We start from the raw sequence: 16,753 nt of genomic DNA, 5'->3' as shown, positions 1-16,753 counted from the left end.
TAAGTCCTCTGCATACACATTATGGTTGTTTAGCTCAAGGGGTTTTATGGGACTCCCAACAATGGGAGTCGAGGTGTCCCTGACTCTTTTTCCAACTCCTGGGACCCTTTTCTTCCTAATGGGTTGCCTCATCCAGCCTAGATATGAGAGTTTGTGCCTAGTCTTACTCCATCTTGTTATGCTATGTTTGGTCAATATCCCTGGGAGATCTTTTTTTTTTTTTTTCTGAAGGGAAATGGAGGAGTAGTGGATCTGGGGGAGAGGAGAAATGGGGAGAGGGGGACTGAAAAAAGTGGAAGGAGGAGAGAGGAGGGGAGGCTGTGGTTGGGTTGTATTGTATGAGAGAATAAAAAGAAAAAAATAAATGTTCATTTTGATGAGAAAGAAAGTTTTATATTGATGTTGCTGAGTTAGCCTGTAGTTTCACTTTCCATTCTTGTCTAATTTTCATATGAAGAGCAGTCTCAAAGAGTAAACTGGAGTCTAGTCTTTCTTTCTATAATTAACTCTAGATTAGCTGGATTAAGAATCAAATAATTTGTTCCTTGGATTTTCTTTCAATCACCAGTTGTTGTGCTTTGAATGAAAATGGCCCCCACTGGCCCATAGGGAGTAGCACTATTAGGAGGTGTGGCCTTGTTGGAGGAAGTATGCCACTTGGTGCGCTTTGAGGTTTCAGAAGCTCAAGCCAGTCCCAGTGTCACGTACTTTTCCTGCTACCTGCTGATCTGGGATCTGGGTGTCGAACTCTGAGCTACCTCTCCAGCACCATGTCTGCCTGCCAGCACCTATGCTTCCTACCATGATGATAATGGACTATACCTCTGATCTGTAAGCCAGCCCCAATTAAATGTTTCCTCATAAGAGTTGCTGTGGTCATGGTATAGAAACCCTAAGACACCAGTAAAAGCATCTGAATATGAAGCTTTGTTTGGTTTTACAGAAATCCCATAGTCACAAAAAATAGAGCCCACAAAAACTGAAACCTTGAAGACATTAAAACTTTTCAATTTGACAAGAGCTTGAGCCAAATCTTCCCGCTTTCCTCTTCCTTCCTATATCCTGGCTCCAGACAGGGTGAATTTGTGGAAGTGGCAGTAGGCAGCAAAAGCCCCAGCTTTCTGCATGAAGACTGGAAATAGAAGTCTCCTAGAAGCAGAAAGTACTGGGTAGACCAGCAGGAGGAAGAAAAATAAGCAGAAGAAGGCAGCGCTATTAAGTTTATATAGATAACTAGGATCATTTCAGAGCTTCACATGTGTGGATCTGACCTTAATCAGCATGCCAAAGATAGTGAGAACTAAACTACAAAAAAAAAAAAAAAAAAAAAAAGAGTAGTATTTGGGCCACTTAATATGCACATGGAACAAAGTTCAAACTGTATATGTGCATAATGTAACTTGTGGCCTGACACTCATCATATGAGTTGGTATCTGGATAAAACAAAACTAACAGCATTCCTCATAGGTGCTAATTAGCATCCAGCCTTACATAACAGCCAAAATATAAATAATGCAATCCAAAATCATTTGGCATTCAAAGTACCAGTCAGTATCAACTTGCATGGGAAGAAAAAAGTCAAAGATGCTAACCCAGATATTAAGTAGTCATTACTTATCTCTGAACAGTAGTTTTGGCTCTTTTTTTCTGATATTTGTACAGAAGAGAATACTCATATGACAGACTTTAAAACAAAAACTTTACAGTACATTCATTGTAGCAGTTATAAACGTGCTACAATAGAAGATCCTTGTCCTTGCAAGATGTGATTTAGGCAATGGCTTAGCAAAATGTGTGAAGATGAAGCGTAAGATAAAGACAACACAAGCATTGCAAAATGTTCACAACTGTGAGCTGAAGAGCAGGGTAATCACTGTACTATTTCTGAAACTTATGTTTAAGTTTGTTCAAACATTTTCAAACCTATTAATTCCACTAATACATTTAACGTGGGTGACTCTTAGGAGCACTCTGCTAAGTCAAAGAAGCCAAACACAAAGGATGGAACATTGTATATGTATTTATATTTCACTTATTGGGCATTATAGAAAGATCTTTGGTAACCAGGGACTGCGGTGAAAAGAGAGACCATAAAATTGTGGAGAACTTCCTAAGGCTGTTGAGAGGTTTTCTGAATCATTACAGTGGCAGATATGCTACTACGTCTATTTTTCAAAACCAAACACTTAAAATTGGCAAATTCTAAGTAATGCATACTTAGTAGTGGATTGAATTGTGTCCTATCAAAAAGATATCCAAACTGAATTGTATTGCAAAATAAAAATTAAAAAAAAAGATATCCATATGTTCTAACCACCAATAACTGAGAAACTGACTACAATGGAAAGAGAATCTTTAGAGGAGTATAAGGATCTTGAGAGACTATCCTGTACTTATGGTGACCCTAAATTCAATGACTTATGTCATTCTACAAGGATATAGAAGAGGATTTGAGAAACAGGGGAGATCCAGAAGAAAAGGTCATTTGAGGAAGAATCAAAAGAAATGAAATGATATAGCTGAAAGGCAAGCAACATCAAGGACTGCCCAAAGTCACCATAAACTGAGATAATCAGAAACTCTAAAAGGAACTAACCCTGTGACATCTTGATTTCAGACTTCTAGCATCTAGAACTGTGAGACAATGAAGTTATGTTGTTTAGCTCCTCAAACAAAAACAAAACAAAACAAAAAAACTTTTCAACGGTGAGTCACAAACAGGTTATCAAACAATGGAAAAGTGGAAAGCCCCAGTAAAGGAATGGAGGCTATAAAAAAGAAGCACAAGTTTGAAAACTGAAAAACACAATTATCATAATACAACTGACAATCTACACTCCAAAAATCTATCATGATAAAGCTAGCAAAATCTAAAGACAGGGCTGGAAACATGGGTCAGGAGTGAAGAGAACTTGATGCTCCAGCAGAGGACCAGGATTTGGTTCCCTGAACCCACAAGGCAGCTCACAACTATCTGTAATTACAGTTCAGGGGACCCAATACCCTCTTCTGGACTCTGTGATAAGTGCATGCATGTGGTGTACTTACATACACACAGGCAAAACACTCATACACATAAAATAAATCTTTTTTAAAAAGCCTAAAAATTAAAGACCAACTCTTGAAATATCTTCCATTCCATGTAGTCCAAAAGAGAGCAGCAACTCAGATTGACTACAGATTCCTCATCAGTAATAGGCAGAAAAACAGTAATATCATGAGCCAAGTGGATCCAATTGACACTTATGGAATACTCTTCCCAGCAAAACAGAATGTACAGAATGTCCAGGGACACGTGGAACATTCACCGTGGATTGTAGCCATCTAGAATTGTAATTACACAAAATATGTTCTACTTTAATACAAAACTAAACTAGAAACCAATAAAAAAGATAATGGAAGCCTGGATGGTTGGTGGTGCATACCTTTAATCCTAGAACCCAGAAGGCAGAGGCAGGTGAATCCCTGAGTTCAAGGCCACCCAAATCTACATAGTAAGACCCTGTCTCAAAAGAAAAAAAATCACTACATACTAGGAAAATAACATACTTACCAATGAAATACGGGTCAAAAATAAGACTTGACACTATTTTAATTGAGTAAAAGTAAAAATAAAATATATGAAAACAACTGAGATGTAGGTAAAGGAAGACTAAAAAGTTACATCATTAAAATGTTTTTATTAGAAAAGGAAGTCTTAAAACAATAAACTATAATTCAACACTAACAAATAAAGAAAAGGACAAGGCCACTACAAACAGAAGGAAATAATAAAGATAGTAGAAGTCAATGAACCTGAAAATAGAAAACAAAATCCTAACTTTTATTTAAGAGATCAGCAACTTTGATAAATTCCTAGAAAGACAAAGCAAAAAAGGAGAAAATAGGGATTATCGATATACCTTATTCATGTGATATGCATTTCAAGTAGCCTAGTTAATGCTTGATACCTCAGGTAGTACAGAACTATTCTCTCTCTCCTCTCTCTCTCTCTCTCTCTCTCTCTCTCTCTCTCTCTCTCTCTCTCTCTCTCTCTCCCTCCCTCCCTCCCTCCCTCCCTCCCCTCTTCTCTCAAGTTAACTTATAATTTGTTAAGTTAGGTCTAGTAAGATGCTAACAGTAATAAAATCTAACAATACACCACAAAGGCACATCATCAGCTTCCCTAATTCTGAGTTTAAGAAAGAACCACTACCAACAACATGAGGTCTTCAGCTTATAGACCCACACAAGCCTTTTCAGTCTCTATAATTTCACAGTCTGGTTCCCCTTAAGAAAAAAAAAAAACTATTCTTATCTATCTTTTTGGTTCTGCCTCTCTGGAGTACCCAGACCAGTGCATGCCATGACAGGTATCCATGTAGTCAGATGAAATAGTTTCAGTCTGTAAAAAGAAAAAATTCCCTGCGCTTTACTTATATATCCCTCTTCCCCGTAAACTCTTGGCAACCACTGGCCTTGTAGAATCTCCATATTTTTCCCTCATTGAGGATGTCATTTTTGAAATCATATTGTGTGTTTTTTTTTAAGATTGAATTCTCTTACTTAGAAATATACAAAAAACACACCGAATTCTTTAATTCTAAAATTCATTCTAGTGCCAAGTAGTATTCTATTTACTATAGCTATTGAAAAGGAACTCATTTGCTTTAAGTTTTGGAAATTATGCAAAGATGCTGCAAAAATTCAGACACAGGGCTGGGAGAGATGGGTCAGTGGCTGTTCTTGCAGAGGACTTGAGTTTCAGTCTCGGCAGTCACATGGTGGCTCACAGCCATCCATAACTCCAGTTCCAGGAAATCCGATGCCCTCCTCTGACCTCTATGGATACCAGGCATAAAAGCAGTGCACAAGCATGCAATCAAAACACTCATACATATAAAATAAACCCTTAAAAATTAATTCAGAGAGAGGGACTGGAGATAAGAGTCAGCTGTTAAAAGCACATACTGCTCTTATAGAGGACCTGTTAAGTTCCCAGGCCCACATTAGACAGCTCACCTGTAACTCCAGCTCCAGGAGACCTGATGCCTTTCTGTGGCCTCCTGGGGAATTTGCACTCATGTATACTCACTCAAAAATAACAACAACAACAAAAATCTTAAAGAAAAACCCGAAACACAACTTGGGTACAGGGACCTGGGGAATACAGCTCAGGGTTCCTTCAACAAGCATGCAAACAAAATGGACCTGAATTCAATTCCCAGAACCCGTGTAAAAAACCTGGCCATGGTGATGCCAATGCCAGAGATGCAAAGACCGGCAGGTTCTTGAGGCTGACTAGCCATCCAACTTAGCCTACTCCACAAGCGAAAGGTAAAGTGAGGCCTTGTCTGTTAAAAGTGGGGGTAGCATAGTGAGAGGGAGATACTGGAGGTGGACTTCTGGCCTTCACATATGTGCAGTTTTGCACAGACACAACCCCCAATAAACAACAACAAAAACCAACTTTGGTACATGTGTTTGTACATTAGATTTATGTTCACTTGGGTACATAACAGTGTGTGAAACTGCTAAGTCATACAGGAACCATAAAAGTAACGTTTTGCATTCCTTACATTTGTGAATGTTGGGGATTTGGCCATTTTGAGTACTCTACATCAAAGTTGAGTTTCCCATAATGTCCTATGGCATTAAGCATCTTTTTAATGCTTATCTGCATGGTGAGGTATCTGTTAAAAGGGCTGTGAATTTTCTTAAGGTGATGGTTGTGCGTATGTTCTCCGTCTCGACTATCTTTTGACAATAAGTGATCGTGTATTATCGTGCAACTTCTTAATGACACCTGTTAGTAACACTTATTTTTTTTTTTGCTTGAGATTTCACAATTACCATTCTAGAGGCCTACAAAATAATCTCGTCTTCCTCGACAGCCCGCCGCGGCGGATGAACGATAATTTATTGGCCGGTTCTCCATCGCCAGGGTCGCACACGGGGTTTTCCAGCGGACCAAGCTGACTCCGCCCTGACCGAGCAGCTAGGATCCCCTCTTTTTAAGGGCTCTCTCGGAACCAGCTGGAAAGCAAGGCACAACTGCGATTCTTTCCGCGGGCAGGCCTCCGGGATCGGCGTGCGAACGAACGCGGCGTGCCAGGCGGAGCTCAGGGCCCAGCTGGGAGGCTGGCACCGGGGCGCGCTCACCGCCCCGGGGCGTGAGCAGAGGCGGAGACAGAGGCGGAAGCAGCCGAGCGCCGCCCCACCCGGCGGAGCTCGGTAGAGGAGGACGAGCGGCCCCCGGAGCGGCCTCGGGAAGGCGGGTGTCGGTGCCGCTCACCTCCCGGGTGTCGAGCGGCCGCGCGGGCCCTCGGAGGAGCGCGGTGTTCCGCGGCGGCGAGCCTGGCGCCACTTGGGCGCCGAGCTCGGTCGCGTCCTCGTCAGGGCCCAGGAGCCGTCCTGGCCGGGCAGCCACGGCGAGGCGCCGCTCCTGAGACCCACCGCCCGTCCTTCCTCACCTGGGCCGGGGCACTCGGCTGCGGAAAAGGAAAGTAACTCCGAGGTAAGTCAGCGCGGAGGCCGCCGCCGGGTCCGCCGCTAGTTTTCCTCAGCGGCTTGCTTCCCGGAAGGGGCGGGGGCCGCGCGATTTCTAGCGCGTGGGCCAGAGGGCGGGCCTCGTTTCCGGAAGCCCGGTAGTGGGCGGGGCCGCCAGCGAACCCGGAAGTCGAAAAGCGCGGCACTTGCTGTCAGTCTTCTAGCGGGAGGTTGGAGCCTTTCTGAGCTGGTTTTAGCTCAGGTCGCGACGGAAAGTGACATCAGCGCCGTAGCCACGGTTATGGTGTGACTGTAGGACAGGTGTTTCTCTCTTACTATTCTTTTGGTAGAGGTGATGGGTTATTGACGTGTTAGTGCTCTAACAAGGTGACGTAAATATTCCTGGACCTACCAACGCTTCAAAGGGTTATTTCTGTTGTACTTGGGGCAGCAGGAGGTTGCAGAGCAATCAGTAGCTTTCATCATTATCTCAGAGGTGATCTGGCAATTGAGGCGTGATCCACGACCTCAGCGAGAGAACAGTGGCAAACATCCAAGGCTTCTCTGGTCCTCAGTAGCATTTGCTTTTATGGATTGCTGCAGACCCTCTCTGGGTTATGAAGAAGATAAGCCACATCCTCTTCACCTAAGCGTTGAATAGAGAGAGCCTCCTGAGGATGCATGGTTCGGTCCAGGGTAACTCATTCTTTGTCTCTTGCAGGTCATTTGATTTCCTTGCTCATTTATATGTGGCGAAGAGTGACGCTGTTTTAATCAATAAATTCCACAAAACTCCATTAATCTTTAGAACGCTATTCTTTCTTAACACATGAAAGCTCAATGGCAGCGTCAACTTTGAGATGTAATGACTTAGTCATGTAATTTTGTAGCCACTGGGAAGACACTACTAAGGCTCTCCTGTATACAGAAAATGAGAACTAGCCCTGTTCAAAATGAAATTTGTTTGTATTACTGAAAAACAACAGTAACAATTACCAAGTTTAATTTTCATTTTTCTCTCTTTCCTATTTTGAGCCTCATATGTAATGTTAAGCCTTCAGAATTGTATTAAGAAATATGCCTAAGGTAACAACTTACAAACTGGGCATGGTACTGCTATGTATTAATCTATGACATGTTAATATCACCAATAGAATCTGGGAATTGAATCAGAAGTACAGCTTCCCACATTTTGGTTGTTTATTATTCTGGCAGATGTCTCTTACTATAAAGACATTGATAATACTGATCTTGTTTGTTTGTTTGTTTGTTTGTTTGTTTGTTTTTTAAGACTGGGTTTCTCTGTGTAGCCCTGGCTGTCCTGGTACTCACTCTGTAGACCAGGCTGGCCTTAGACTCAAGAGATATGCCTGCCTCTGCCTCCTGAGTTCTGGGATTAAAGGTGTGTGCCACCACGCCTGGCTGAGACAGAGTCTCTTTATGTAGCTCTTACTGTCCTGAAGCTAATTATGTAGAAGACCAGGCTGGCTTTGAATTCCCAGAACTCTACCTGCCTCTGCCTCCTTGGTGCCTGTATTAAAGGCATTTGGTCTTTGCATCTGGGGTTTTATCAGCATCTGGAGTTTTCAAAAGATAAATTATTATTTTCCTTTCTAGAAAAGTAGCATGTATTAGAGAACTGAGAGTGGAAGTCTGAGAGAAGGGATGAAGCTTGAATCTGTTCATTGCAGGTGAAGCGATTAACCTCAACTTTTAGTTTCTTTATTTGTAAATTGAAAATAGTCCTGATAAGATTAATTCACAGGTCACAATGTGCTAATGTATTTGATCATGTTTCAGTAAATTTTATTCCAATTTTATCTTTGGTTGGTGACTTGATTCCTTGTTCATTGCCCTGTTTGGAGGCAAAGCACAGGCTGTATTAATTAAAGAACCTTGGAGATGGCTTTTGATTATGTCACATACCTGAGTAAAATCAGAATTCCATTAGGGAAGAAGTGGGCCACAATAAGCAAGTGACATTCTCTCATTCTCTGTCCCCCTGCTCTTATCATATATGATTGTCATTGAAAAATTAAGAGAAAATTAATTGGGTTTAAATGAGTCCAGCTATTACAGGGGGCATGTGTTTGTACACACACACACACACACACACACACACACACACACACACACACTTCCTGAGACAGGATCTCACTGTGTAGTCCTGTCTGGCCTGGAACTCACTAAGTAAGCTTGAACTCAAAACAGTATTATATGTATATATAATGTAGACCTATTTTACCAAGGTTAATTTTGAAATTTCTTGGAATTTCTGATTCGTTTCAGTGGGAAGTTTTCACTTCTCTGTGGTTGTGCATTGATAATCATTTATCCCAAAGCGTTAGCAAACCCCATTCAAAAGGACATGATATTAGCTGAAATTAGCTATGACTTGCAATCACAGGTCAACATGCCTGTTGTGATTATCTGGCTTTCTACCTTACATTCAGTGTTTTTGCAATCCTTGATATTATAGAAAATGTAATTTAAAAATATATATATATAAAGATGAGCCAGGCATGGTGAGCTACAGCTGCAATCCCAGCACTCCAGAAGCTGAGGCAAGAGGATCACAAATCTCAAGCCAGCCCAGGCACACAGCAAGACCCTGACTTAAAAGTATAGAGAAGAAAGTAAACATTTCCCTACAGTGTAAATAAAATGCTGGTGAATATTTTGGTGGTGAATATTTTGGTGTCTTTCCCTGTGCCTTTTTCTCTATTAAATTACCATATAATCTATTTTATAAATGCTTTAAAATCTGTTTAACTATATCCTTTATTCTTTAACAACTAAATAGTTCTGTAAATTTTTTTTAGCTACTTAACAATTGTTTACCACATTTGGTTCTGCTAGGCACTGGGGACAGTGGCCAAACAGGTTTTTTGGTTTTGGTTTTTTGCCTCCGTAAACTTCATTAGAAACCATTTTAAAATAACTGTTTGAGGAGAGAAGTCCAACTCTGTAAATATCTCAAAACAGGAAGTCTTAAGATGGGTCCCCCAGGAAATGAAAGTGCATGGACACCTGGCAGACCAGCAACTTCTAGGCTTCCTGACTAGGATTTAAAATACTGTGGCTGGGGAAAGGGACATATCGTGAGCTGGGGAGACTAGGCAGGTCCGAATGTTCTAGAGCATCTATAGGAAATGAAGAGTCAGGCCTGGAACATAACGTTTACCCCTTCTGTCTTCACACTATCCCATTTTCATTCTCATAGATCGTCAGTAGGGACTTGCTGGGTAGTCTCAATTCAATGTATCAGTCTTAATTCAACATGTAAGCCAGTAGCACTCTAGAGCATCTATAGGAAATGAAGAGTCAGGCCTGGAACATAACGTTTACCCCTTCTGTCTTCACACTATCCCATTTTCATTCTCATAGATCGTCAGTAGGGACTTGCTGGATAGTCTCAATTCAATGTATCAGTCTTAATTCAACATGTAAGCCAGTAGCACTCTAGGGCTGGTTTTCACTTGAAGAGAACGTTTCCTTGGGGATAGCAGAGCCCTCAGAACCGGCCTTTACTTCGATGGGAGATGGCCATTGTAGTTCCACCCCTTCTCATTAAAAACATCATGTTGGAAGTGCTTTTTGTACACTTGGAAATGTACCTGTGTACCCAGGCCCAGTGACACAGTGGGGTTCTTAGAGTCACGGCGTTGATAAACATAAACAGCAGGGCTAACTGTAGCCATAGCCATTAAGCAGGCAAATGTATTTTCATGTGTTATTTTTTCATAATTCCTTGCCACTTCCAAGATGAGCTGTCATTTCCTTTCACAGATGAGGAAATTGAGACTAAGTAAGTTCCTTAAAGTCACAAGGCACATGAATGGCTTCTGCTAGCAAGCCTCCAGCGCCTCCTCGCTCCTCATCTGCCTTCATGCCTTCCTCTGGGCAGGCTCCTCTCCTTGCCTCTGCCCTTCTTGCTTGGCAATGCCTGAGACATGGAGAAGATCATTTGTCATGTCCGTCTGATATCAGTTGCACTGGAATACTGGTGTCCTCTAGGGAGCCTCTGTACAGTGTAGGAGATTCGCTTACTCAAGCGTTCTGCTGCAGGCCACTAGACAAGATCACAGGCAGCCCATGCTTGTAAGATATTATCTGTTCCTTGAATAACTTCAAGATAAAGATTTCTCACCTAAAATATTAAAAACTGTTAACACAGTGTTACGAGAACTCCTCTGTACTTCTTAATACCATTGAATGTCTTAGGTCTTCACCCAGAGGGAAGCACTCACTTTGGGCTGTGTTTTCCACTCTGAACAGAAAGTTTCCTCAGGAATGACAGAGCCCTTGGGAAGAGCCTTTCTTCCATGGGAGATGACCATCATAGTTCCACTCCTTCTTATTAAAGATGTCACCTTGGATATATTCTTTGTACACTTCTTAGGCCTCCTGGATTTTCTCTTTGGTCACTATTTCACCTTTTAAGTACTCATTAAGAATGTACTGTAACCCATAAACTACGTACTGTCTCTTTCTATTTTACCTTCCTTATTTTGGAGTTTTCTGTCTTCTTTTCCCAGCATTCAGAGGGGGAATCAAGTTTGCTTGTGTTGAATAGCCATTGTTTGTAACGGGGCTGGTCATTACAATTGTATGAGGGGGTGGTCAGGAAGATGTTGAGCCCAGCGAAGCTGCCGCACTCATCCTGGCACTGCGGCCCCATGCCTCCCCTCCAAAGCACTCTCCTTTAAGTCCTCATTCTGAGAAACACGGAATGCCGCTCAGCAGAGATGGGCAGGTCTCTTAAGTCCTCGTTCTGAGAAACACGGAATGCCGCTCAGCAGAGATGGGCAGGTCTCTTAAGTCCTCGTTCTGAGAAACACGGAATGCCGCTCAGCAGAGATGGGCAGGTCTCTTAAGTCCTCGTTCTGAGAAACACGGAATGCCGCTCAGCAGAGATGGGCAGGTCTCTTAAGTCCTCGTTCTTTTTCACATCTTCCTATTCAGAGTGTGTTATTCTCTTTAATTGTCTTCCAGTCCCTAATTTTGCTCATAATTACTTGGGACGTATTTATTTCCTAATATTACTTAATAGACTAGTTACCTGAGGTTCTCACCCATGTGCTTAGTACTGCCGCCTGTTATATACGCAGGGTCTAGCTCATAGGGAATTTTTGTTATTTATACTTTTGGAAAGGGAGTTTATGTAAGTGAACATGGGAGAGGACAGATTCTGTCTGGCCTGCCTTGAAGTTTTTTTTTTTTTTTTTTTTTTGGCTTTAACCTTATAATCTGAGGATGTCGTCAGACGATGACCTCTTTGTACATAAACATTCTTAGTTTGGAGAATCCTGCTCTAAGGAGAATGGCCAGGATCCTCTGAAATCAAAGCCCAAACTTATTTGGAGGTGGCTCAAGGTTATGAATTCACAGAGAATCTTTTTAAACATCTCATTCCTGGTCCTAGACACATGTATTCATGCTTTTTATTTTTTCCAGTCCATCTCTCCACTGAGAAGTTGTATGCCGAGGAGGTCCCAGTGACAGGGAGGCCTCATTCCAGCCCTCTTACATTGAATACTACCCCGTTCCTAACCTAGGGCCACGCTGGTACAGTTGCCATCATGGGAGGCATTACTCCTTGTCCAGTGTTGAGTCTGCTCAATTTCCTGGAAATTTGCCTTTTCTACTATATACTAAACTCTGAATTTCAGTGGATGCTCGAATTATGTTACCTAACATGCATAGCTCTTTGTGGCAGAATGTTTTAAAATTTTTCTAGTGTTCCATGTTGCCAGAAATGAAAGGTCCACTGGAATAAAAGTCACAGTCATCTGTAACTCTTAGCTGAGCAGCTCATATTACAGATTACACTTATTCTCAATAAAAACAAAGGCACACCACGTATGTGCTACCTTTGTGGGCTTTTTGTTTTCTGAGACAGGACTCACTATATTGTTCAAGCTGGTCTTGAACTCACTATGGAGTACAAGCTAGCCTCAGACCTTTAATCCTCCTGACTCAGCCTCCTAGGTAATGGGATTCCAGGCATGTGCCACCATATCTGGCAACATGTGGTATTTTTTTGTTTTGTTTTGTTTTTGTTTTTTAAATAGTGGTCTTTTAAAATCATGCCCTAAGACAGCTCTCTGTTTTATTTATAGGACACAGCACTAAGCAAGAACCAGTAGTGCTGTGTTGAGCATTCAAAATGCAACCAGACATGTCCTTGGACAACATCAAGATGGCATCCAGTGACCTGCTGGAGAGAAAAGATCTCGACAGTGGAGGCTTTGGAAAGGTGTCCTTGTGTTTCCACAAAAGTCATGGATTTGTCATCCTGAAAAAGGTGTACACAGGGCCCAACCGTGCTGAGTGAGTCGGGAACAGAGATGGGTAGGCCCTACCTAGCTGCCTACAGAAAGTAGTTGTCGCCACCTATGCGGCTAAGCACATGGAGTTTTAAATGAGGCTCATCTGCTGGGAGACTTGACACACTGGCCATGTGAGGGGTGACCATAACTCTTACTGTTGTTTTGGGTGAGGACTTTGGGGTTAGTGAAAAGATATTAGTGCTTGAGAAATGTATGGGAAAGACATCACTAAAGCAGAAACCTGGGTAACAAGGGAGGCAGAAAACAGGGCCATGGGTGAAAACACCTAGCCTGAAATACAAAACAAAGGACAGTACCATCCTAAAAAGTCCTAGCCACCTTGTAAAAGGCAGTCAGTGAGCCGGGCGGTGGTGGCGCACGACTTTAATCCCAGCACTCGGGAGGCAGAGCCAGGCAGATCTCTGTGAGTTCGAGGCCAGCCTGGGCTACCGAGTGAGTTCCAGGAAAGGCGCAAAGCTACACAGAGAAACCCTGTCTCGAAAAACCAAAAAAAAAAAAAAAAAAAAAGGCAGTCAGTGGAGGGCTTCTCCCCTCCTCAGACTAGCTTTGAGAATTGTGCCTTTTTTGTTGTATTCTTCAGGCCAGGTCTGTGCTGCACTTTTTATTAATTGATTTGAGTGTTGTGAGCATCCAACTACCAGTTCCTAAGACAGGGCTGGAGCGGGCATATAGGTGAGAAAAAGCCTCTGCTTTCTCAGACCTGACTGTGACAGTCGTCTGCAGTCTGACACACGGCAGGGACAGTGGGGCTTCTTAGGAACCTGGGTAGAAGGTTTGGCCCCACCCTGCTCAGCATATCGCCTTTCATGCCCACAGTTACAATGAGGCTCTCTTGGAAGAGGGGAAGATGATGCACAGACTGAGACACAGTCGAGTGGTGAAACTGCTGGGCATCATCTTAGAAGAAGGGAATTACTCGCTGGTGATGGAGTTCATGGAGAAGGGCAACCTGATGCATGTGCTGAAGGCCGAGGTCAGTGGCACTTACAGCAGTCTGTGCTAACAGTCAGATCTGGCTGCTCTTGGGGGTTCCTTTGTAGCTTTCTGGTTGGGAATTTTGTTCCGTGATTTGGACTCCCTTTTTCTTTTTTGTTTTATTTGTTTGTTTGTTGGGGGTTTGTGATTGTTGTTTTGAGACAGGGTCTCTCTGTTAAGTACTCTGGCTGTTGTGGAACTCAATATATAGACTAGGCTGGCCTTGAACTTACAGAGATCCCCCTGCCCAAATGCTAGGATTAAAGGTGTGCGCCACCACATCTAGTTTAGTTTGGACTTTGTAAAGTTAGTCCCTCTTACATCTGTGCCTCTCCCTTCCTTGGAGGTTGTCTTCTCCCGCACCCCTCAAGCCCCCTGGTAATTCTCTGTCTCCACTGCAAGGTCGCTCTTTACTGTACCTCCCAGCCTCTCTCTAATCCACAGTTGACAGATAGCCCTGTCCTTTGCCGAAGAATCATCTTCTTACATGTCGTCAGCGTAAGTGATAATAAATTTGGGTTGATTGATGAAAATTTGTATATTGTAAAAAAGATAGATAGTGATTAAGAAAAGTGTGTACACTGTTGTTGACTATAAGAAAAAGTAGAATGTTAGTGACTGTACTTTTAGACCATTTAAGAAGTTACTATAGGTTAAATCTAGAATATAAACCACAGCAATGTAAAATTTAAGAACAGGAAAGAACGGAACTCATGAAAACTAGGTAAGTTTTTAAAGTTTCTGTACCTGTTAGGAGCTGAGTCTTGTGCTAGTTCTCCAGGAGCCCATAGCTGATACAACACAGGCAAGTGCAAGAGGTGGACAAGGCAAGGGAGCAGATGATGTGATGGTGTTTGATAGGCATATAGTCACCTGCTGTGGAACTTAGGCAAGGAGCCCACCCCAACCCGAGCTAGGTAGGAAAGGACAAGTTGAAGCAGACAACTAGAGAGGAAGCATTCCAGGCACAGAGAATGCCATGTGTGAAGGAGTTAGATGATGCCAGTTTGTGGAACTGCCAGTCACTAGCTTTGGCCAGCACACAGATTGCATGTAAGGGGCTGAAGCATTTGGCTGCCTTTGTAGCAAATATTCCCCCTCTTTCCATCTCCCTACACCTTACAACTACCAAATCAGATCACTCAGAAATATGAACACCCGTGGGAAGGGTAAAAGATGATACATATGGCATTGTAGTTTGACCAGATGGTTCTCTTCCTCCAACCCAGGTAAGATCAGCCATGTGACAGAAATAGGCATTTTGATCCAGTGATACATCATTTATGATGGAAGACATTCTGTGGGCTCAGCCAATGAGAATCTTCACAGGATAGGCCCCAGGAAAAGTCTAGGACCTAGAGAAGCAAGAAGAGGTTGGGTTGGGGGACAATTATACTTGCTAACAAGGGTTTCCTGAAAGTATGCCAATGAAGAGAGGAAAAGATCTCTGCTGCAATTTTTAGTTAATCAATTAATTTTTGTAAACAAGGTCGATAGCAATGCTGCTCTCAAACTTTCAGGCTGAAGTGATCATTTTGCCTCAGCCTCCTCAGTATCAGACTATAGGTGTATTCCACCACACCCAGCCTTCTGCTGTCTTTTATATTGTGGTGGTCAAGCTCTTGATGCTGTGGTTCAGTTACAGCATGATGTGGATAAAGATGGTGTCTTAGTTTGAGTTTCTATTGCTGTGAAGAAACACCATGACCACAGCAACTGTTATAAAAGAAAACATTTAATTGTGGGTGGCTTACAGAGGTTTAGTCCATAATTGTCATGGTGGGAAACCTGACAGCATGCAGGCAGACATGGTTCTGGAGAAGGAGCTGAGAGCTCTACATCTTGATCTGCAGGCACAGTGGGCGTAGCTTGAGCATATGAGACCTCAAAGCCTGCCTCCACAGTGACACACTTCCTCCAAAAGGCCACACCTCCTAATAACATCAGTCCCTATGGGCCATCCATTCAAGCACATGAGTCTATGGGGTCCATACCTATTCAAACCACCACAGATGGTGTGAAGACTGTGATTTGGTATGACTTGAAAATCTAAGTTCCATCACCTTGACTTTTTCCTGTGAACCAGTAACAAACACACATTGACTTTTAGGAATCATTCTTTTGTAAGCTGGTTCTTGTATTGAGAAAAACTGAAATTTACCACTAAAATAGAAACATGCATTTTTTAAATAATGACATTGAAGTTGATATAAATAGAGTATAAGAGTGACCTGAGTTTCTACAAAGATTTAAGGTGTCTGCTGCCAGGTCACAAAAAACCCAAACAACTGATGGGCCCCAGCACAGTTTTAGAATCATGCATGTGGCAGAGATGCTTATGTAGCTGTCAGTGGTGTGAACATACTTCCTTACACTTGTTTTCTCTTAGTGTCATTTCACATTCCTGTTTCCCTGGCATTATTATATTTAATGTAAAAATGTCATATCACATGAATATGCCATGGAGATGTTTGTGGATTTTGCTGTTCTTTCAGATAATCTAGACATCATTTGAAAGGCTATCTTTGTAGTAGTGGTAGAAATAGAATAATAGTAATAATAATAATAATAATAATAGATGTCATTGTTTGCAAGGAACTTGATTTCATGTTCTTTTAAACATGAGGTTTTTATTACATAATGTACTAGACATAAAGGATCATAGAGTGGATAAAACATCAGGTGGTCTCAGGATATTCTTTTATAAATTATTTATTTTTAAAAATTAAAATGTAATTACATCATTTTCCCCTTTCCCGTTCCTCCCTTCAGTACCTCTCATGTACCTCCCCCCACTCCCCTCAATTGCTTTCTCTCTAATTCATGACTTCTTTTTCTTTGTCTTTTTATTTTTTTTTTATACATTCCAACCTCCGTTTCCCCGCTCCCTCCTTTCCACCAAACCCCCTTCCCCCATCCACTTTTCCTCCCTTTCTCTCCAGAAGAGGGCAGACCTC

General features: G+C 42.2%; 2 protein-coding genes across 6 annotated transcripts in view; one reads left to right on the top strand and one right to left on the bottom strand.

The window, feature by feature from the left end:
- LOC128104632 (serpin B6) overlaps positions 1-6,563 on the bottom strand; it is a 94,513-nt gene extending 87,950 nt beyond the window's left edge. Inside the window, exon 1 of one of the 2 annotated variants that reach the window (XM_052729560.1) lies at positions 6,453-6,563. The gene's annotated coding sequence lies outside the window, so the exon portion shown is untranslated. Of the gene's footprint in view, positions 1-5,832; positions 5,945-6,452 lie in introns of those variants that run through there. The other variant, XM_052729559.1, reaches the window with a different exon arrangement.
- Positions 6,384-16,753, top strand: part of Ripk1 (receptor interacting serine/threonine kinase 1) — a 32,487-nt gene continuing 22,117 nt past the window's right edge. Inside the window, exons 1-4 of one of the 4 annotated variants that reach the window (XM_052729555.1) lie at positions 6,680-6,789; positions 8,086-8,159; positions 12,591-12,801; positions 13,638-13,794. In XM_052729555.1, coding sequence (XP_052585515.1) covers positions 12,638-12,801; positions 13,638-13,794 — 321 coding nt within the window. In that variant the 5' untranslated portion in view covers positions 6,680-6,789; positions 8,086-8,159; positions 12,591-12,637. The other 3 variants (XM_052729553.1, XM_052729554.1, XM_052729556.1) reach the window with 3 other exon arrangements.

The sequence above is a fragment of the Peromyscus californicus genome, unplaced genomic scaffold, assembly GCF_007827085.1.
Source record: "Peromyscus californicus insignis strain IS unplaced genomic scaffold, ASM782708v3 Scaffold_8__1_contigs__length_139910024, whole genome shotgun sequence".
In the NCBI taxonomy this organism is placed as follows: Eukaryota; Metazoa; Chordata; class Mammalia; order Rodentia; family Cricetidae; genus Peromyscus; species Peromyscus californicus.
Note: the sequence above shows the minus strand (reverse complement) of the source record. Positions and strands in the feature narration are given on the sequence as shown.